The following is a 21456-nucleotide window of genomic DNA, read 5'->3' on the forward strand; positions in this document are numbered from 1 at the left end:
GCTCCGGAAATTTCGACCGGAAATTTAACGTGCACTGACATCGCACAGTACAGGGGCCTCTAGAATTTCGCCTCCATCGAAATTCGACCGTCGCGGCCGGGACCGAACCCGCAACCCGCAACTGTATGTATGTATGTATGTATGTATGTATGTATGTATGTATGTATGTATGTATGTATGTATGTATGTATGTATGTATGTATGTATGTATGTATGTATGTATGTATGTATGTATGTATGTATGTATGTATGTATGTATGTATGTATGTATGTATGTATGTATGTATGTACGTACGTACGTACGTACGTACGTACGTACGTACGTACGTACGTATGTATGTATGTATGTATGTATGTATGTATGTATGTATGTATATATATATATATATATATATATATATATATATATATATATATATATATATATATATATATCACTAAATTCTACAGTATTAATTACGATGAACACAAACTGCGGCAGTGCACAACAGTTCATTGATCGCTTTGTAAGTGAACATGGCGTTCGGGTGAGTACAAAGCCAACTCTCGTGGCCTCCGGGGCGGGAGAGCGAACGCCCCCCCCCGCCATCCCCCTCCCCCGAGATGCCATTAACAAAATCTGCTGTCCGAAAGAATGCAGAATTTTAGTGGAATAAAAATGATATACAGAAAACTGGTATGGGGCCACGCGAAATGATACTGCTAGATTGGACTGGTGTCCTTCGTCGAAACAGCAACACTAGGCAACTACTGTGCTAGATAAGGTCGTCGGTGGCTTTTATATTTGTTGTCTTTCGTACCGTCTCCATTACATACATTTTAGATCTCCCTCTGCGCCCCATACTCTTGGACGTGCAATAATCACGGGAAACATTTATAATTTAAAGTTATACCATCCGGCGTTCCTCAAGGCAGCTTTCCAGAGTCGTTTATCTTTAACGTGCATGTGAATGACGTTGTCAGTACAGACAAGCGTGCCAAATTCGTTCTGTACGCTGATGTTACTCGCCTATTTATTGCATGAGATAATAATTCACACTTGTTGCATACCCCCATTGACAACCTCTGAAAATTTCGCGATTGTTGAACCAAATACTGTTTCAGAATAAATCGTAAAAAATAAAAGCTACACGGTTTGTTCGGAACGGGCTAGCCTTGGGCAACTCTCCCGACGACACGGTTTTAGCGGTGGTACTGTCGCCCCGTACGAGCTGTGATGCACTTGCTCAGGAGCTGGTTAAAAGAAGTCGTCCGTTGTTGGCGCAGTACTTCAACCTTGAGACACGGCACGACCTCGGACCGCAAGTCAGAAAGCTTGCACTTGGCAGCGCACACCAGATTTCTGCTACAATTTCGGGCGTAGACGATACCTGGCTCTCGATGAGCTGCAGGGAATCGAGAAGCCATTGATTTATGGTTTTAACAAAAATATAAGCATAACCGCAGTAGCCAGTGCCATTTTGAATCTTACTTTATTTGAATTTTATCCCTGCAGAACTCCTCGTTGTATTTTTGGAATTTGTTGGGGCCGCATAACAGGTCGTAAATGAAGAAGCATGCGCTGCTGATGTTGTGCAGGCCATCCAAGGTGACCCACATCTGGCAGCCTGCGTGAGAACCGTGGAAAAGTTTAATAGCAGTTGCTTCAATGTATAGGTTTAAAGAATGATTAGCGAGAATATGCTGTTACTTCATTTTCAGCATCCTCATCTTCATTTTCTCAGTTCGACCAATACGACAGTGTCGTATCCGCCCAACCAACGTTTATGATCTTCGGCCAAAGTACGCTTTCTCTGCATGCGATATATGGTTAATAGAGGCGGCCTTTTTCCTTCCACCACCTTACAACCAGAAACACGCTCCATCACGTTGCATGCTGTTTCTCCAGATGTGAGAACACATGCATGCTATATGCTTCGCATTTCACGAACAGGTCACCAATTCAGTGCATCGCTTGCATTATTTTTTCAACAGAGGTTGTAACACTCTATTGTATGCGCTTATTAAATTGCCCGATTTGCTTCGGTGTTGTCATTTCGCAAAGAACGTCGCTGTCTCGTTAACTTTTCATGCATATTTTTGATGACACATTCTCGTTTTTGAACATATCTGGTTTCTGCCACAAAGCTTTCTTTCTATCTGGAATATTCAGTTTCCATCCATGCTTAACTGCTTCCTTATTCTTCCAGCGTGTTTCAAAGCCTGTAGCTATTGTTAGCTGTCAGCTTGAAATTATATTTAAATACTCAAAACGTCTCTCCTCATGCTAAAACACTCGAAATGGCCGCAGCCGGTCAGCATACGAATCAAGCAATGTTTATTTAACATACATACTGTGTCATTAAGGCTGGGGTTTGTGCTTACATCCTATCAAAAATACTGAAGGACACCCAAGTTCTGCCTCAAGCGTATGACGCGAGAGCTCTGTAGATGTAGACGGCATTACGATTGCGTGAAGTAAGCATAATTAAGAGCAGGAGTAAAATTGAGACCTACAAAATTAACACATATTACTCATAAGAGTGCACGCGGGCACAACCAATGCGTGGCGAACCCAGGCCGCGACGGACGGTGATACTGCCAGCGGAGAAAAGTGATTAACTGAATCAATTTCATTGCGCGCGCTTGGCGCAAACACAGCCGGCGCCGAGCAGCGGCTCTCTGTCGCCGTGCAGGGCGTTGGCACCTGAGATGGTCCCCAAATTGCTTTTGCGCAGCGGCGTTCCGTGGTGCGTCTTCCTTTTGGTGGCCGCCGCATGCCGCCGCCACTACACCCGTCAGTCGGCCCAATCTGCTACGCCAGTCGAGCAATCAAATATTTTAAAACGAGAGCTTTTTCTTTCACGGCCAGCGCACGGTCAACGCCGACGATGCTGGATTTCCTGCATGACGGCGCCCTTAAAGCTATCGCTTGATTATAAGTGACAATGACAAAAATGGCGGTTTGGGAAGTTTTCTGAGACAGAAAGAAATGAAGGAACGAACAGAAATGTGCAGACACCGAGAAGCGAAGACGTGGAGGTAAAATATACCACCTAGTTTAGGAATCCTTGCCAGCTGTTGCTAAAACTTTTACAGCACTAAGATGGCCACGCAAATAATGCACAATGTACAGACCACCATCCGAAAAGTATTAGTACTCATCGTTGGCGATGGTGAGAAGTGCTATACATACACTCTGTAATCATCTGAGTGGTTGCCACCCTAACATAAATAGCAAATTATTTCTAGAGTCAAGTGATGAAGCCACAACACTTGAGAAAAACAAGTGAGAACATATCTCATTTGGTGGGCGACTGACGCCGGTGCCTACTAGTACAACGAAAATGCGCTCAAAGTAACAGATGTGTAACTCATTCGGTTTTGCGGCCCGTGAACCGAACACATCGTTCCATAGACCAGATCACTTCGCTGAATTAAATTTTTTCTGTTTATAAAGATGATGGTATTACCTCACCTCCTTGGATAGAACTTAAAGCAATTACTCACCGTTGTTGCTTCCTGGCGACCGCAGTATGTCGCAGTTGCGGTACTCAGAAACCACAAAGGGATAGTAAACGGAGACTAGCTTGTCTGCAAAAAAGAATAAAAATATACAAGCATTGCCACTAGGAGACAATTTGCATCACCTGGGTCCTTGTTTTAATTCAAGACGTATACCTAGCACTAAAAAGGAATAGAAAAAAATATTCGTTAACAGTATGCTTTCCTACAATCGCGTAATTTTAGTTTTTCTTGTGTGTAGTCTGTCATCTTTGCATTCTTATTTTCAACGTCGCCTGTCGTGAGAAACCAGTACATTTATTCAGTGCACCCGTTTCATTCCCTTGAGCCTTTTGCCAACAATCCTTCATTAAAAGGGCTGTTTTCATTGAACTGCTCTCAGTTATTGCGTTTCGGAGCATCAGAGAGTACCGGTTAAAAAGAATGCAAAATGCACCGTCATAGGGTATTAAACGTGAACAAGAACTTCTGGCTTAGGGCCTCAAGCTTAGACCGTATAAGTCGTTTTTTTTCTTTTTCAGGATGATGATGACGATGTCCTCGGTAGTCAGTTTTATCAGTGGTTTTCATGAATCATATTGTAAAACATAGACCATCCTCTTTCCACTTACGTGAACTTTCTTTTCACTTTCATAGGCTTATTCACTCTCCAGAAAAAAGCAGTGCATAGTCTCTAAGCGATTTTTCGTCCTTTCAGGTACGAACTCCGCTGCCACAAGCTTTAGTACTTTTTGCGTTTCATCCTTAGTCTGCTACGAATCATCTCTTTGGGCTCGAATATTCCGCCGAATTGAGCAATGCAGGAATGCAACCGTCCGTGCAAAAACAGCAAAAACTGAAGGAAAAAAATGCTGCCCACGCTGAGAATCAAACAGCTTTCGTTGAATAGATTCAGGGCGCGCTATCCAGTATATCACACTTACGATTTCTTTCCAGAGCGCAACAGGTTTATTTGCGATAATAGAGGGTGTTTTTCTAACCTTTACACATTTATATTTTAGAAACTGTGAGAAAGATACATAGGTGCGGTCTGTACAGGTGGATTGTACAGCAAGGCCGACGTTATGCAGGTAATAGAGCTCAATAACTGGACGAATAATTAACCAAAATGTGTTAATGCCTTTTGTGATTTTGGTTTTAGGAAGCAGGGTTGCATTGTGAAATTGAAAGCCGTCAGCACCCAGGTGAGCCCAGTTGTAAATTTTTCATAATCTGCAAGTAAAAAATACGCATTTAAACGCTACTGGAGTTTGCTTTCCCGCATTGCTTATTTATAATTTGGCGTCCCTGGCATTTCTTACGCACCAAGTGCAGACGCCGGTCGTGAGTTTGCTGATGTAGAAGATGTCTTTGCTTCAGCGACAGTATTACGCCCAGCGACGCCATTTGATGAATCTGAAGTGCGGGAAAGCTAACTAGACGAGCTTTGGTGTATGCATTCTTTACTTTAGATATTTCGAACCACGTTGCCGATTAGAAAATTTTAAAACCGGCATCACCTCTGATGTTGACGGCTTTTAAATTCACACTCTTGTCTTTCCTCTTAAAATCAAAATGAAAAGGTTGATTAGTTCGTTTTAGGTTATTGAAAATCTAATTAGTGAACTTAATCGCGGGCATAATGTTCACCTTGCTGTAGAATTCACGTGCACACATCGCCGCGACACAACCCCGGCAGGTTTTAAAATAAAATTCTTCAAACGTTAGAAATAATCATCCGGTGTATAAAAAGCAGGGGTAACAATATTAAGAATAGGATCTAAAAATTTTTAGATGCGTGTTTGTACATAGGCAGAAATGTAAAACCAACACGGAGACAAACAGGCAAGAGACATGTCAATATAACGAGATTACAACGATCAAGGAACGTCGGTGTTCCGAGAGAGGTGGTGTAAATGAAAGGGCGATACCGTAGAATTGAACTAGGGCTTTGTATCATATGCTCCGAAATGCGAAATATTGGCCGTAAAAATTCAAAGGAGGTTAATGCCGGTAAGTTGAATGGAAAGGTCTAGTATTAAAATCAGAGATATCCCGAGATAACACTTGATTAAGGCCGGGGAAAAAATCTTAAAGACGGGAAAGAAACTTCAAAGTCTAACGATGAAAATGGGACAAAACACCGAGGCAATCAAAGGAGACGAGTGAAGGGAGATAAAGCAAAGGGTGTGATTGGAATGTTGCCAGAAAGGACGTACTCTTCTGTCACTACGACTCAAAGCGATGCGTTCGGAGCGTCTTAAATTCTCTGCCTACCAGTTGTTCCGATGAAGCTAAGACTTAGTTGAAGCAGTAGTCTAGGCTCCCGCACGGATTGAGGCGTTGCACTTGTTCATGAAAAACCTTATCTCATTATTTGTTTCATTTTTCACGTACTCTCGCGGACTTCGAGTACAAAAGAATACGATTTCATAAACAGCAAATGTGTCATCAATGTGTCACATAAAGCGGAGCCGTGCAAGAGATAGGGACTAAAAGTGACGTTGTTCGCCTGTTTGCCCCGTCCGTTTTTTTTCGGGGTCCCTTCATTACTCCCGAAAGGACGAAAAATTGATTACAGTGTACCACGCAGTGTTCGGAGGCTGAGTGCTCGTGCGACAGATCATGACATTTTCGCCAAGCTCCTCGCCTCTCTAAACAGGAGACTGCTGCACGAAAATCTCACGGCAGTGAAGTATAATCAAAGCTCGAGTAGTACGCTCCCGTTTTGCTGCGAACACGCGCTGATCACGTTACTCGTCGCAGTTGACTATGTTTGACGTTGCAGCGCTTCTTTTGTGCGCTAATAAGTGTATATGCTGACCTGTTTGTAAAAAAGATTGGATAACGCGGCACGAAATCTTCAGGCGAGAGTACAGGCGCTGACACTCCGTGTCTACACAAGACATATGCGCAATTTGCAGAGGCAGGAGCTTTGTACTGAATTCATTTAGCATCTCAGGCACAACAGAGCCCAAGGAAACCTGTGACTGCGCTCTAATATGCAGGTTTATCACAAGCACATTATGTAAATACTGTAAGGGGAACTTGCATAAGACATTAAAATTAACAAAAAAACCACCAATAAGAAATACGCAACATAATTTAACGAGAAATGGCGCAGCATTAAAATGTTCTCGGGAGCACTTCCTTTTCTTCAATGCTTCAGTTTTGCTCATGTTGCAATACTATTAATTTCAAGGTCGGTTACTGCTTATTTCTGTTCACGCACCGTCATATTCCTTAGATGGAAACCGCAGTGGGTTTCTGGGGCTTAAAGGACGGGGTTGTGCCATACATCACAATGGGGTATAAATGACGCCTTTTAGAACATTTTAAATTATTGATCATATTGATTGCCTAATATTCGCTTTTTCTGTTCCAACGAAACTATTTTAATAATTTCTAGCGATTTAGCATTTCTAAGCACGGAATACTGTGCGAGAGCACGACTTCACTAGCAATCCTTATAAAGGTGATATTGGGCTGAAACCTCTCCGAGGCCTAAAGAAAAAAAATATAGCCGCGACTGGGTACAGAACCCGCGGTGGAACGAACAGAACAACTTTTCTGGCCTCTGCACGTGACCACTCTCAGGCCAGATTTTTGTAAACCGCATCGTCTGCCGGAATCGTCCAATTTGTGTTTTTTTAATGAAGTAAAGGCAATAAAAAAAAGAAAAACTGCGCCATCGCCGCAGCCTATCACGCCTCGGTTAAACTGCCGCACTCTCGCACTGTGCATTGCTCTTCGGCGCCTTCATCAGCTTCCAACTGTGAGCAAAAGCCACGAAAAGAAAGGAAACGCATATAACTGCCTCTCTGGGTCACTGGAGAACTCAATTGTTCTTTGAACTACGTGGCAGTAGTCACAGAGAGATGTGCGCTGCTTGCGTTTGGGTTGACAGCGTTTTGGCTGAAACGCGGCACTGCAGCAATAGGCCGCCTGCATTCTGTGGGTTCATTTTCGTTGGCGATGACAACGCTGTAGACTCTTGATTTTCAGGACAGGAAAAGCGCATAACACAGCTCCCTAGGTCAGTCCATAACTCAATCGCGCTTTCAGGTACGTGGTGGTGGCGCCCACTTGCAAAACAATGTTTTCGAACAATATTTCGTGCTTAGCAATGCAAAATTGCCAGAAACTTTTTTTTTGCAGGTGGACGTTGCTCAACAATACCCGAATGTGTCATTGAATATCTGCTTAATCACACAGCTGCGTTTCATCGCTGGAGAATAGTTGACATAATTGCTCAAGACATAAAAGCAAAGCGACAGACAGACCCAGACCTTGCATCAAGTGAACGCCACGCATTGACGGCTGACAACATCTTACCCTTGTACGGGGAGACAGTCATGGCATTTGGAACCGTGTAGCCTTCGGTTGCTTCAGGCGTTGTGTAAAGGGTTTTGTTCACTCTGGAAAGAAAATTATCTTCGCTCACCCAGCTGACCTTAGTAGAAGGCCGCTCATTGACAACATCGCACTGCTTTTACCATAACGAATGAGATCGATTTATTGACTTGCGATTACCAACGGCGAGAGGTGCGACGTTCCGACTTTGAACTTAGACTCTAAAAAGCAATAATAATTGCGTCACTAATTGGCTTACGGGGCTGGTTGCTGCTTCATCACAAACTAAAACTCGTTTCATTTCTTCCAGTCGCTTTGTTTTATTCTTTGCATTTTTTTGTTACCGATTTTCTATCTTGCTTCTTTCTTAAAGTTCGAAAGCAACACTTCATGAGGTTTAACGAGCTAACCGGTTTGTGTGAAGCTTGAACTTGAAGCTAACCTTGGGCAAACAATAAATAAATAAATAAGTAAATAAATAACCGCCGCTGGAATTCACCCGTGGTGGCGTAGTTTGGGTAAATTGGCATGGACGATGAAAAAGTTGAAGACACGTACAGCAGTGGACCCCTCAGTCGCGCTTTCAGGTACGTTGTGGTTGTGTCCATGTGCAAACAGCCGTGCTTTCGCATGATGTTTCGTGCTTGGCAACGCTAAACCTCACGCCATTTTTTTTCTTTTATTTACACCATCTCATGAAAATCACAAAGATGCTTCTCCAAACAAATAACATTGTTCGAATCGGTGCTTACTCGAGCATTTGTGCACTTGCTATAATCAAGTGACAGTGACTGAAATTCACATCTTATATAAAACCAGATGGCACACGAAAGGACGCCTTAAATGTAATCCAAAGAACAATTTAAGCAGATTACAGTGCTTAAAGAACTTATTCTGCGCACGCAAGCCTTGTTGTCAACAACTTTATGAAACAGCTGGCCTGGTGAAGTTATAAAGGCGCTTTGTTTTTCGGCATACAGTCCTCATCTGTCTTATACTCTCAGGGCGCAGTATTGGCTGAAAAACAATTCTTTTCTCACTATATTTTTGCCCCCTGTTTTAAGAAATTGCTTTGGGATTGCATGTTTTGTTAGGCGACAATGAAAAAGAAAATGATGTAGAGTCTACATATAAATAGTTCGCAAAGTCCTAAACTTTAAATTTGTAGACAAGTATATGCCATGAGAAGTAGAGCGGAATTTTTCTTACTTACAGAGCCGCTTTAAAAGAGCCTTCCAAAGTAAATAAATGACGTAATTTTTGTTCTTTCTCTTCATAGGAAGGGATATGGTGACGTCTTACCGCCTAAGAAAATCTCCGAAATTTTAATATCGAATACTGCATTCTTCACGAGAAATGTTCGCTTTACGGCGATGGTGCTCAAAGTAATGAATGTTTCCCGGAGCGGAATCTTGAGGCAAATATATTGGGTGCAATCTCTCTGGTAAACAGCGCGTTCAGAATGTTGCACGTGATCTATTCGCCTCCTAGTATAGTCGCTATGATAGTCACTCCACTTTAACCTAATTTCCTTTATACATGGCCAATATATTCAAAGAAAAGAAGCACAAGAGAACTATAATTATGAAAGTAACCCTGGGCCGACATTCTCAAATTCCCTTCAAAGTGGAAGTGATTAGCAAGAAACAAAGAACTATTGCAGCTGTAATCTGATTTCGATGAAGACGTTTATAGCAACTGCTACTCCAAGTAATGAAAAATACAAAACCAGGCCAGAGAAAGGCATTCTACATCCTGACGTAAGTAATATCTCGCTCCAGTAGTGCGGCCTAATAATTTCGTGCAGAGTACCGTACAACGCTAACAACACAGCCGATTTACGTAACGTGCTAGACTCGGCTGCTTGCCGCATGAAGTCTGCCGATGGAAAAACCGACTGACCTTTTCGGCTATTCCAAGGTGAGCAGAATTCGGTTCCAGAACCTAGCACGCTTCGCCAAAAAATAAAAAGTTTACCCTTTCCTCTCATAAAATCATTCACTCTTTTTCCGAACTCTGAGTGGCCGTGAGGGTAGGATGCGAATAAATTGGCAATAATAGTCTTTTAGAGTGCAAAAAAGAATACCTCTGGTATACACGTTTCGCATTGAGTTGTGATTACCTGTTGTGAACAGATGTAACTGTTTTATTTATAGTTTTTTTGTCCAAGCCGAATAAATTGGCCGAAAAGAAAAGAATCCTTCCATAGTCCAGGAAAAACACTGTGCATAAAGAATGCTAGAAAGAAGAGAAGAGAGAGGAGGAAAAACTAAAAAAAGCCTAATTTGTGACATGACGCACAGAGCAGCCCTCACAGGAGAAAAAACAGAGGATATCAAAGAAAAAGTCAATGGTAGCGCATAAATAAGCCATCACAAACAGTACCATGAATAAATTGAAGCGCGATACGGGAAAAAAGTGTTGCAGCCGCGACTCAGGTAAGACGACTTTAAGTATGCTTGCCACACGCGGTAACGTGGTGAAAATTCCAGTGCCGTTTCGGTTATTTTTTATTAATTGCTCGCTTTTTCTCAGGCTGGTTTTCAAAGTAGTATTAGCTCGTGAACCAGCCCAGGTGTTAAGCCTTTTGTACACTAGGCCCTTGGAATCACAAGCTCTCACGAGAAGGCTTTTATCTTCGCTAATAAAGGAAGTTCATTCTCTGTTTCCTTCCCTCAGTACTTTAGCACTGACTTCTTCAGAGTGCTTCAGAGGCATGGCAGTGTTTGTTCGTTTGTTTGTTTGTACATTGATACTGTCAGCCCAAAGAGAGCTTTTACAGGAGTGGAGAGAAAAAATTCAACAAAGGTATTACAGGATTGCACTTAAGTCTGCTTATGAGCGCGAAAGCGAAAGCCTTTTCGTTCTCTCTCTTTTTCTCTCATTTTTCATATCCTTTAATTTTCTGTAATTTCTGTTTCTCTGTTCTCTTCTTTATTTTTATTTTTATTGTTTATTTATTTCTAGTTAATTTCTTATTTTTATTTTCAAAGCTGTTTTTATTTCCTTACATATATGTTGCTTCAGAACTGTTCCTTAATCGACTTTTACATTGTCGTTTTATTTACCACATAACTTATCATTGACAGTTGGCGCGGACAACTTCCGTCCATAAACTTACGTCTACAAATTGCGTCAACTCGATTCATAAGCCCTGGAAGGCTTACGCCTTACAAGACACTGCAATATGCAAAGTGAGCACTCCCTCTCGAAAGGCGTTCAATAAAGCTATCGCGAAGGGGTGGAAGGAACATGGACTGGTGCACTTACATTTTCTTCGCTGCGTCGTCCCAGTAATACGTTTCAGCGACGACATATTTTTCTTCAGTGTTCCATTCGTAGTTCCTACCATGGAAGCATCGGCCATTCCAGCCAACCAAGGGGTCATGTTCGTACGACCTCTGGTAAAGCACGAACACGGAGTCTTGAAGAAACGTCTGCAAGGCAAGCATATTACCATTGGCAGTTTTTACACCTTTCAAGAGCAGGCAATTATGAGCGCAGCTAAAACGTGCTGCCCTGCTTTGAGTGCGCCCAAGAGAACTAACGGTTAGTTTTGTCCTCTAGATTTTTGTAATAAAAGATACTTATCTATTCAATTTCGCACTAATTGCTAGCGACACGGATAAAATCTCTCTTCTTTCTAAACAACCAACCAGGATTAAAGTTTCTCCATCTGTTCCGCACCACCACCAAGAGACGGCCTTTCGCCGACCCTATTGTGTTTGGGTTCATTTCAAGTGTTACAGCGCGCTGTAGTGCAGGGAGAAGACGTTGAACTCGATGGGCGCGAGATTGAGCTGTGGGGCCCGCTGAACGTTCACCGTTCCGTAACGTCCCCGATCCCCGCTTTAGCCTCGCAAATAAGCCCGTTTCCGTCCTCGCAACTTCGCATCAATATCTCATTTTAACGGCAGAAAAATATACACTCTTCCCTGTAGATAAGGGCAGAATCCACCCGAATATAAAGTAAAGGATAGGCTTTGTTTTATATATGGGGTTTAATGTCCCAAAGCGACTCACGCTATGAGAGACGTCGTAGTGAAGGACTCCGGAATTATTCCCCACCTGGGGTTCTTTAACGTGCACTGACATCGCACTATACATGGGCCTCTAGAATTTTGCCTAGAATTCGACAAAGTAGAACCTCATCAACGCTTGCTTCTTAAACTTTCCCAGTTGAACCTACATCCAAACATGATCGCAATTATTAAAAAATTATTCACGCATAGCTTTCAGTCTGTCTTCATTAATAACCAACCCTCCCACCAACTTCCAATCACTTCAGGCGTGCTGCAGGGCTCCGTCCTCGGTCCCTTGTTATTCCTCATTTACATGAGCGACTTACCCCAGCACCTATCTTGTCATATCCATTTGTGTGCTGATGACTGCTTTTTTATCGTCCAGTCACTGATACTTCCGACCAAGAATCGCTGCAGGCACACCTAAATTATGTGCAAAACTCGTGTTTGAAGTGGCTGATGAAGCTAAACCCTAAAATATGTACGTATATGTCATTTCACCGCCGTCGAAATGTTTTTATCTTCCTGTAAACAATTTATAATTCCCCTGTTGACCTCGTCCAGTCATGCAAATACTTAGGTATCACCATTTCAAATGACTTATCCTGGCGTTTGCGTGTGACTAACCTGATATCACCGGCTAACAAAACACTTGGCATCTTAAAACGTCACCTGCAGGATGCCCCTCAACATGTGGGACTACAAGGGTACATTTCGCTCATCTGAACTGAACTGGAGTACACATCGGCCATCTGGAACCATCATCAAGTATATTGAACAAATACCCTCGAAGCTGTACAAAGCAGAGCCGCCAGATTCATTCCCTCTTCGTACTCATATGGCGTTAGCATAACATCACTAAAATTGCAAGCAGGTTTATGTAATCTTTCTGTTTGCCGTCGCTCTGTCTGTCTTGTTTCACAAGTCTCTCTATTCACCGCTAAGACAACAACCCTGAACCTGCGCAACCCCCCACGCAGATCTCATTGCATCTCTCGCCGTTTTCAGGTTCTCCGCAGACGTGCCCTTACCAAATTCTTTACCAACTCATTTTTTTTGTCGAGAGGCAACTGACTGAAACGGCCTTCCATACCAAGAGTGGCAAGAGTGGCCATACCATATTGCTGCCATAACTTGCCCATCATCATTTATGACTGCTGTCAACGCCTGCACCATGTATTCCCACCTCTTATGCAATACCCCATTTGGGGTCTTTAAGGGAAATGAAGTGATGTGATGTGACGTCACCGCCGCGGCTTGGATCGAACCCCGCGTCTTTCGGGTCAGCAGCTGAGCGCCATAACCACTTTTCTTGAAACACAAACGGGTCAACTATGCCAATGATGGTCGAGGCCTCCGGCCGCGCAGATCTCAATCGCGCTGAGTGGCTTGGCAAGAATGTGAAGTCATCTCATAGCGGCTGCAGAAAGATTTAAACAGAGGTTGAAGGGGGCTTCTAGGTCTCACATTGCGCTGCAAAAGCGGTTTATGCGCTGTGTCGACATTTACTCGACAACATAAAGAGTTGTCTGCACCTCGTCTTTTCTTGTATGCTGCCCTTAAAATATATGTAAGCAGCGCAAAAAGCGGTTTACCAACGTAATTGTTAGATGTCGTCGTCACACTTGCTCTCTGGCTTTGACGATGAGCTGATTCAGAAGTGTCTTGCGTCCTGGCGTTTGCTTTCACGCTGGTTATTCGATGCGGCCCGAAGTACTTTGAGTGTATGAACCTTATTCGTAGGGCTTTCTTGCTTGCTGCAAAGTGGACGAACCAGTCCAATAAGAAAAGTTTATACCACCGGCTAGGACCCATGTGTAGTGCACGTATGTAACATGACTCCTGTCGAATGTGGGCTACCCTTTGACATATGCCCCAGTGTGTTGTTAATCTGTGATAGCCTTGGACAATAAGGATACACTGTTTTATTTTGGTATGACTGCCAGTTTCAGGCTAAAAGATGTTTAAAAGTTAAATTTAAATAAATTGAGAATAAGCCGATGTGCTACTGGCGTATTTTCATTCCAAAATTCCACTTTAATTGGTTTAAAGGTGAAATATGCTGCCTAGATAAATTATACGAACAAGTAGTTAACTTATTTTTCATGATGCTCTAGAAGAGAAACTATTTCTAAATAGACAAATGAATCGTATTTGGCGCGATTTCTTTTGAAAACAGCACAGCAAAACCCGCCGTTGCAAATATTCTGTGCGGTTCATGGAAATGCGAGTATAATGTTTATGAGACCATATGATGCGCAGATAGATTCTAATGGAAATATCGTGTTCATCATTTTGCTGACTGAGCAATCAATCGTCAATAGCTTTGCCTGTGAAAGGCGCCCTGCACAGCATTCGGTTAGAAGTCAGGAGATTTATATCTACATCTACTTGGAACGCTGATTCTGGTTCACCCGGTCAAAAGAACGCACTGGTAACTTTGCATGCTGCCGAATACTCATCCAGTCCGTTACCCTCAACGGCCATCTGCTATCTTGCCTCCGCATTACATGCCGTGCCCATGCCAATTTCGCCTTGATTTCGACTAGCATGCCGTTATCCCGCGTGTGCTGTCGGACCCATTCTGGCCTGTTCCTCTATCTTAAAGTTATACAACGATCTTGAATCTTTGCATGCTGACGAATACAGATCAATGTATTCTGTAATAGCTCAGAAACTCATCCCTCCCGACAGACCTTCCATGCATCTTGATACGGAGAAAGGTAACTCTTCCTCTGTGGCAGTGTTGATATCCCGGTTGCAAGGGCTGCAATGGCAAACGCACCAGCGAAGGTGGCGAAGAAACGAGCACTGAGCATGGTCTCTCTTCTCTCCTTTCAACGCCACGACCTGCATAATCCAAGAAGAGGCAATCGCAAGAGATCAAAACAGTTTAGGTTGCCACAAAGCACAACATTTCTGGCCCTAAAGGGAAATTGAGGAGGCTTTAGAATGCGATGAGGTTAAAGGGACTGAATGTATAGAACTGGCAAGCAAAACATTCAAACAATTTTTGGGCCAACATTATAAACGATGACGTAATTGTCTATTAAACCGCAGCGCGTTCAGGCTTCTCAACTGCGCGCAGAGGCGGCTGCGGGCGCTTGATGATGTCATCCGCAGGGCCGTTTCGCTTACAGGTCAGAAACGGTTTCGAGTTTCGGGCGAAGGCAGAGCAAATATGCATTCTATAGGTCGGTGACATCATCACCGACCTTCTGCGCACTGCTCCGATGCAGAAACCTGAGATTTAATCGACGATTGCGTCACTACTTTAAATGCTACCGCGACAAAACTTTGCCTGTTTCAGCTACACCATATACAAATATGAATCCATCAGTACTGTGGAATTCCCAAAAATGATGCAGCTGCCCTTTAAGTTCGTTGCGTAGAGTCCAACGTATACACTTTCAGAAGGTATATTGCAACGTATGTCAAAAATCATATTTTATCTTCCAAGCTTTCAGTGTGCGTATTTAGTTCCACCCATATATTACCCAACGAGTGCAGGAAACTCGCGAACATACGTGCAATGGACTTGTCCATCCCTGGGACGAGCTGGCCTCATTTTAGTGTGACACAAGATTTCGTTATGAACCAGTTTCCTCACGCAGGGTCAAACTATCAATTATATTGCTAATTATTTTCCGACTACATATTGCCTTCATATGCAGAGTTAGGGTATTGAGGAAAGCGGCTCAGTGTTTGAATCGAAGAAAAAGTGCTGTTCATTCTTCAAATGGAGGGCACACTTAAGCTCCGCCTTCAGGGTATGACACGATAGCTTTAGTGGTGTAATGGCCATATATGCAGAATTCGTCGTTCTGTAAATACCATTCATAGATCGCGGAGAGTCCACGTACCACCAGCGCAGTGGGGCAGCGGTTAAACGATGCGCCATTCCACAGGCAGGTGCCTGTTTCTATCGCAGCAGTCTAATCAGGCGGATGTTCAACAGCCTCTTAAGTCCTTTCTTCGCCCATAAACCATGCTTTCCGGGAGCAATTTTCGATGCACTCGCCATCAGTGTCATCCACACGGCCTAAGTCATTTCCAGAACGGTGACTAAAGATATCCGAACCGGAAAGTCGCCATCTGGTGGGTCATTTGCTATCAGCACGCGCTGTATGTAGCGCCGATGCTAGAGCACGTTGAGCGTGTGAATGACGCACATGTTCGGTGGTTGAATCCTGAACTTTTCATTGGGCAGTGAGAAGAACGTTGTCACCACCGTCAAAAAAGGCGGCACGTAGTACGCCGCAAAGGTCTACAGAAAGAGCAGGAACTGCTATTTGTTTTCTGTATGTTATGGTTTACCTGACGAGCAGCTCGCGGTGAAAACCCTGCATTACTTACTGAAACTGATTCGCGGCTGCACGCCCCTAGAAAAAAGCAAGCCTAACGCGTTATGCAAGCCATTGTGTTCGGCCTGTAGCGTTTGAAAGTGTACATCCCAAAGTAATGTTGAGCGTATACGTTTAACGGGCGCGGTTATAACGAACGCACTGTCATTAAGCTAGCGAAAAAATATGCATTGGGGCATTCATATTAAGTAACTCGGTTGGAACGAACGATTAGGTGGTAAATGTGGCCGCGAAGTCGAGAAATCTGCGCATCCAGTTAGCGCGGAGTTTGGTGATATATAGATAGATAAAGAGGAGGAGGGAAAGGCAGGGATGTCAACCAGAAAGGGGTTCCGGTTGGCTACCCTGCAGTGGGAAAGAGGAACTAGGGGACTAAAAGGAGGAAGAGAGAATGGGAAAAAGGCATAACACACAAAGACGCACAACGCTGTCACAATTTGTAACTCAATCTAGTCGCTCTCAAGTAGGCAAAGAGTGCCTTGTATGCCTTGAGGGCAGTCGACTGCTGTGGCCACGGACCGAGGATCTTTTGCTCTGTTAAGTTTGATGAGCGCCTCCGAACTCATGTGACACCCGCCCTCGTAAAGAATATGAAAACCTAAAATTCAATAGGAAAGCAAGACACTGCCGACTAAACGGCACAGTTTTACCGCATGGATCCGTCAAGAAACGAATGCCCTGAAAGGTGACACCTGCGCTGGTGGATGGCACCGCAGGCTTTCGCGTTCGTGCTTCTGGACACGAGGATGAACGACTGTGACCGGCTGCTTTCCTTTATCATCGGAAAGTCTAGCACACTGTTATACAGTCGGGCCCACTTGTAATGAACGTGACGGTTACGCTGATGACGTTCGCTGTATCCGAAGTTAGTTGTAAAGGAACTTCCCATTTCACGAGGAAAAATACTAAGTCCGACAAAAGCGGCGTTTATTTCTTATAAACGTGAGTTACCTGCGTGTATTTCATTGAAGCAATCCGAGCCAATCGCGGTGATCTCGAAGCTCCAGAGCGCGATCATGCTTTCGTGCCGAGACCTTTTCTGATTTTTTATTTGTTTCTTTAATTTCTTGTCTTGTATATAACCCATTTTAATGTAATCTACTCCTTCTGATGACTGGCAACTTTTGGAGCTAAGCCCTTGTCAACCTGGTTACTCGCGCAGCTTCTTCCTATAGCCACCATCTTTCCTGTAAATGATTTAAATCAACTTCAACAATCGACTTTAGGGACACGACATAACTCATTGCGATTGAAGGGTTAACGGGAGGTGGTCGCAGGTATGCTTTTTTAATCGTATTCCTGGGCACTCGGGGAGTACTATTACTTCGCATACAACGGCTTCGTTAAGGTACGTCTCTGCCATGTCGACGCCCGCCCCAACACAGCGATCCCAGGAGACATCTAACCAGTTGAAGCTACATCAACGACGTGTTGGCGCAAATACAAACTCCACTGATCGTGTGGGTTTTCGACACCGCCATCTGTCGTTCGTGGGCTCATGCAGTGACGAACGTTGAGCAGCGTTTGTTCGTACAGACAGCATCAATTGCACTGTCAACGGTCTGCGCTGTCTGCACGCATTAGCTACAAAAAAAAAAAAAAGATGTGGACAACATAGTCGGCAGGAGGCGCATACCCCTTGACCAGCGGAGCCAGCAGGGCATTCAAACTTCCTAAATCACTCCCGTTGGCTGATTCACAATCGTTCGCAGTAGCTTTCCTTTCGACGCTACAGCGTCCCTACAGCGTCACTATAGCGTCACTATACCGTACACCTCTAACTAAAGCGCGCACCGCGCTTTAGTTACGTTCAGCGCCTAGCCCAGTCGACAAGGTCTGAGCGGAATCATTAACTTTATAGGCTATCGGCGCGCTTGGCGGGCGGTTACCTACAGTTTGAAAGCTTTATTGCAGTTTTATTGCTTTTTTGTCCTTTCCTATATGGTGTCATGGGAGATCAGAGACACTCTTCGGCCTCCGCGCTTGCTGAAAGCGCGTTTTTTTTTTTTGAAGGGGGGGAGGGGATTTGCGGCATCTTCTCGCTCGCTATAACCAAGTGTTGCTGCCAAAGTTGTTTACGTAACTGAGATACCTTGCCATTTCCCTACTGCATATTTTGACAGCAGCGGTGCCCTCGTTTTAATAGCAGAGGGTTCGTTTTACGTGCGGTCGTTATATCTGTGGCTTGACTGTATGAATAAGAGCACTTGCATCGACGATAAACACCGCGACCTGCTCCAGTGCGCAGCAGGGCGGGCAGAAGACTGCAAATAAATTATATGGACGTTCAAACACGAAAAGATTTACAACTGACATCACAAAGATCGATGCCATTCAAATACATGGTAAGCCTGCGTGGTTATTTGTAATCCTTGTGTTCGACGAAAAATTAGTTCTTGCGCGGCGCTCAAAGCTGCACCTAAACAAGAATACAAGAGCAGCTGTAGCAAGTGAACCAGTCATAACGAAATGCAATTTGTTAGACAGTTTCAAACATATATCAACTGCTCCAACGTAAGAGAAACACTACGTTGCCGATACTACCGTGTCATTTGTTAGGGCATCGTTGGTTTCGAAACAGGCGACTGCCACCACAAAATTATTAATGATAATAAAAAAATAACGTGCGCTGACCCCGAAAGGAACGGAGAGTGATGATCACTAGCTGAATCGCGAAATCATCGATGAAATTGTTGGCGAGTTCGGTGATGGTTATTGTGAGGGTGAGATAATAGTTTAGTATTGAATGACGAGAGCACGTATTAATCTGTTTGGTTTCCATTCTGCCCATTGTGCTCGTTGGCTCTGTGCAGTTATCGTTTCTTATATCTTGATAATGTGCTGATGTTTGCTTTGTGGTCAGATAAAGACATACATAGAGGCGTAGCCGGTTTTCAACTGCGCTCCCTGCGCAAGTGAAGATCCATGCATGTGCTTCCAGCTGACGTCGAGTTTAAATTCCTCTGATGCGCCATCGATACAAAATAACGCGAAACGCCAGAGGGTTACAAGTCACAGTGATGATAGCCCGGTGGTGTTCTGCATGGCGCCATAGATTCATTACCTTTACTAATGCACTGTTCGACCGATGAAACTTACTGATCAAATCACCGCATTAAGAAGGGTAATAAAATATCATTATAAGTCCATTCAGTATTTATAGTTAATTTCCTACGTCTATCACTTTTATTTATCTGTCTGTAATAAATTTACACTACAGTACTTAGACATGAGAGGGCTCAGAAAAATTCCAGAACTTCGGAAAAACAAAGGTTTTCTGTTTTTTTCCTCGATGCGTTAAAGGTTTGAGATGAGACGAGCCGAAATCCAGTGGCACTTAAGAAAAATAATCTGCAATTAAAACAGAACGACAATAAATGCCCTTTATTTGGTACTACAGTTCAGAAATAACTGGGGGTTCAGCCATGACATGATGCTTAGTTCTGAGTTCATAAGAGAGGTTTAAACGAATGCGGTCCGAAGTAGTGGTGAGCTGTATTGCACTTTTACTTTTCATTTACGTTCTATCTGAGCTGAAGCTATGATAGGGGAGAGAAACATTGCAAAAATCTCCTCTGCGTGAGAGGGCGTCTGCATGCGCCGAAAATTTGAGATTGATTTTGAAAAATTGAACTTTTAAAAATCTTAAATTTTTAAATTTTTGTCTCTTTAACACTAGTATAACAATCCAAATTTTCTTTAGCCAAGAAAATGTGGTAGTCCTTTTCGGGGTTTGAAAAGTTATGACGCTTCTGTTTTTTGTTTTTGAAATTATATAAATATAAGAGTTCCATGAAACAACTCCCAGGAGAGGCAAATTTTATCCGCTTATAAATGCACATTATACTCACCACATCAGAAAACGGAGACTGCCTTCTAGCGCCACAGCTCTTTTTGCTTTTGGAATGCATAGTGTGGCTTTCAACGAATTCTTTACTGCGTCCTGGCACATGTTCCTAGCCTTCCTCACACCTGCTCTTGTGTAATAAATAATAAATTGTAATACATTTTGTGAGTCTTGTTGGCTTATAATTTGCATAGAATATCTATAAATAAGCTTGTGCCAAGCTAACGACCTCTTTCTTTGTAACCACCAGACCAATCACACCTGGAACACGTGACATAATTGGAAGATAAGTGAAATAAAACATCCCTACGCCGAGACAGCGATAACAGGCAATGATTGTAAGCATACATCTCATTTACGCTACGTCCTTTTTGGGTGCTTACCAGTTAAGTAATGAAATCAGCGAATGACGTGTTCTCCAGTATCAACCTTTCTTTTGTTGTTCCTTCTGTATGCATTAGACGAAAACATTGAGCACCACGCATGCATTCCGGCAATTGGACAATTTACACGCAGTACTGAATAGACCAGTGCTTTTTACTACGTAAAAGCTGAGAATAGGATTAGCGCATACTCACCGGTGGGTGCTAACTTCGATAGCGCAGACAATTTCGAAAGGCCGCGCAGTGCGACCACTTTTGTGCTGGTCTCCGCCTCAGAGGTGTTTAGTGGGAAACCACCGCGATGCAATTATTTTTCCTCTCACTTTCGCCGCCTTTCTTGAGCCAGTTTCCAAGGTCGCAGCTGTGGTACACGCCTAAGTGCGTTGTGAAAGTGCCTTGCAAGCCTGCTGCCAGCCATCAGCAACCAGTTCCTTGTTCTCCCTCTCGTTCTGCCGGCAGCTGCGGCCGTGTTTCAATTGCGGCAAAATGCAAAAGGCCTTGTTTTTGGCGCGATGTCGACCTGCGATGTCGTTGTGCGATAAAGATCCCCGGACAGTTGAAATAACTCAGCAAGCCTCCACTTCGGCATCGCTTTCTTGCTTTCTTGTCCAGTCCTAACTTTCTGCCTTTACTCACGGCGTGGTTGAGGGGTCCATAAGAAGTGAGACAGTTACTGCGTGTTTCCATTCCCCAAAATTTTTTTTTCTTCCTCCTCCCATTCGTCATTACACATATCACCGGATGCAAAGTCTTCTTAAGGTCTGATAGCTTGCTCGACGGAAGGCATTGATCTCTGCTGAGTGTTAGCTGGAAAAACTAGTGGCAGTGCACTGCTAAGCTGGCATTTGGGGGCATATTTTCCCAGCAATAAATTTCTAGTGATTCTTAATAAACAAGCATGTATGGAGAGACGTTTCTTAGTTGTCTGCTGTCTCCGTTCGTCAAACTGTTTCTTGTTATCAGCCTTACAACGTTGCCGATTTTTTAGACCACAGAGAAAGTCC

General features: G+C 43.5%; 1 protein-coding gene across 2 annotated transcripts; it reads right to left on the reverse strand.

Moving 5' to 3' along the window:
- Positions 1-611: 611 nt before the first annotated feature.
- Positions 612-20735, reverse strand: LOC144123252 (uncharacterized). 2 transcript variants are annotated; one of them, XM_077656112.1, is made up of 7 exons: positions 20648-20735; positions 14555-14708; positions 11107-11273; positions 7819-7901; positions 3490-3573; positions 1472-1607; positions 612-1385 (listed from the first exon to the last, which is right to left on the reverse strand). In XM_077656112.1, the coding sequence occupies exons 2-7, from the start codon at positions 14675-14677 to the stop codon at positions 1346-1348; spliced, it is 633 nt and encodes a 210-aa protein (XP_077512238.1). In that variant the 5' UTR covers positions 14678-14708; positions 20648-20735; the 3' UTR covers positions 612-1345. The 2 variants fall into 2 exon arrangements, with proteins under 2 accessions (XP_077512238.1, XP_077512239.1); XM_077656113.1 differs by lacking the exon at positions 612-1385 and having other exon boundaries at positions 1454-1607.
- Positions 20736-21456: the final 721 nt, after the last annotated feature.

The sequence above is a fragment of the Amblyomma americanum genome, chromosome 3 (assembly GCF_052857255.1).
Source record: "Amblyomma americanum isolate KBUSLIRL-KWMA chromosome 3, ASM5285725v1, whole genome shotgun sequence".
NCBI classification, from domain to species: domain Eukaryota; kingdom Metazoa; phylum Arthropoda; class Arachnida; order Ixodida; family Ixodidae; genus Amblyomma; species Amblyomma americanum.

Bases quoted from the DNA above. Each gene is read 5' to 3' on its own strand.
- LOC144123252 (XM_077656112.1), bottom strand. From the start codon at position 14,677: ATGCTCAGTGCTCGTTTCTTCGCCACCTTCGCTGGTGCGTTTGCCATT. The intron at 7,902-11,106 runs GTAAGTGCACCA...TTTTCTTTCCAG, and splicing joins GACGACGCAGCGAAGAAAAT to AGTGAACAAAACCCTTTACA. The intron at 3,574-7,818 runs GTAAGATGTTGT...TCTTTTTTGCAG, and splicing joins GACTGTCTCCCCGTACAAGG to ACAAGCTAGTCTCCGTTTAC.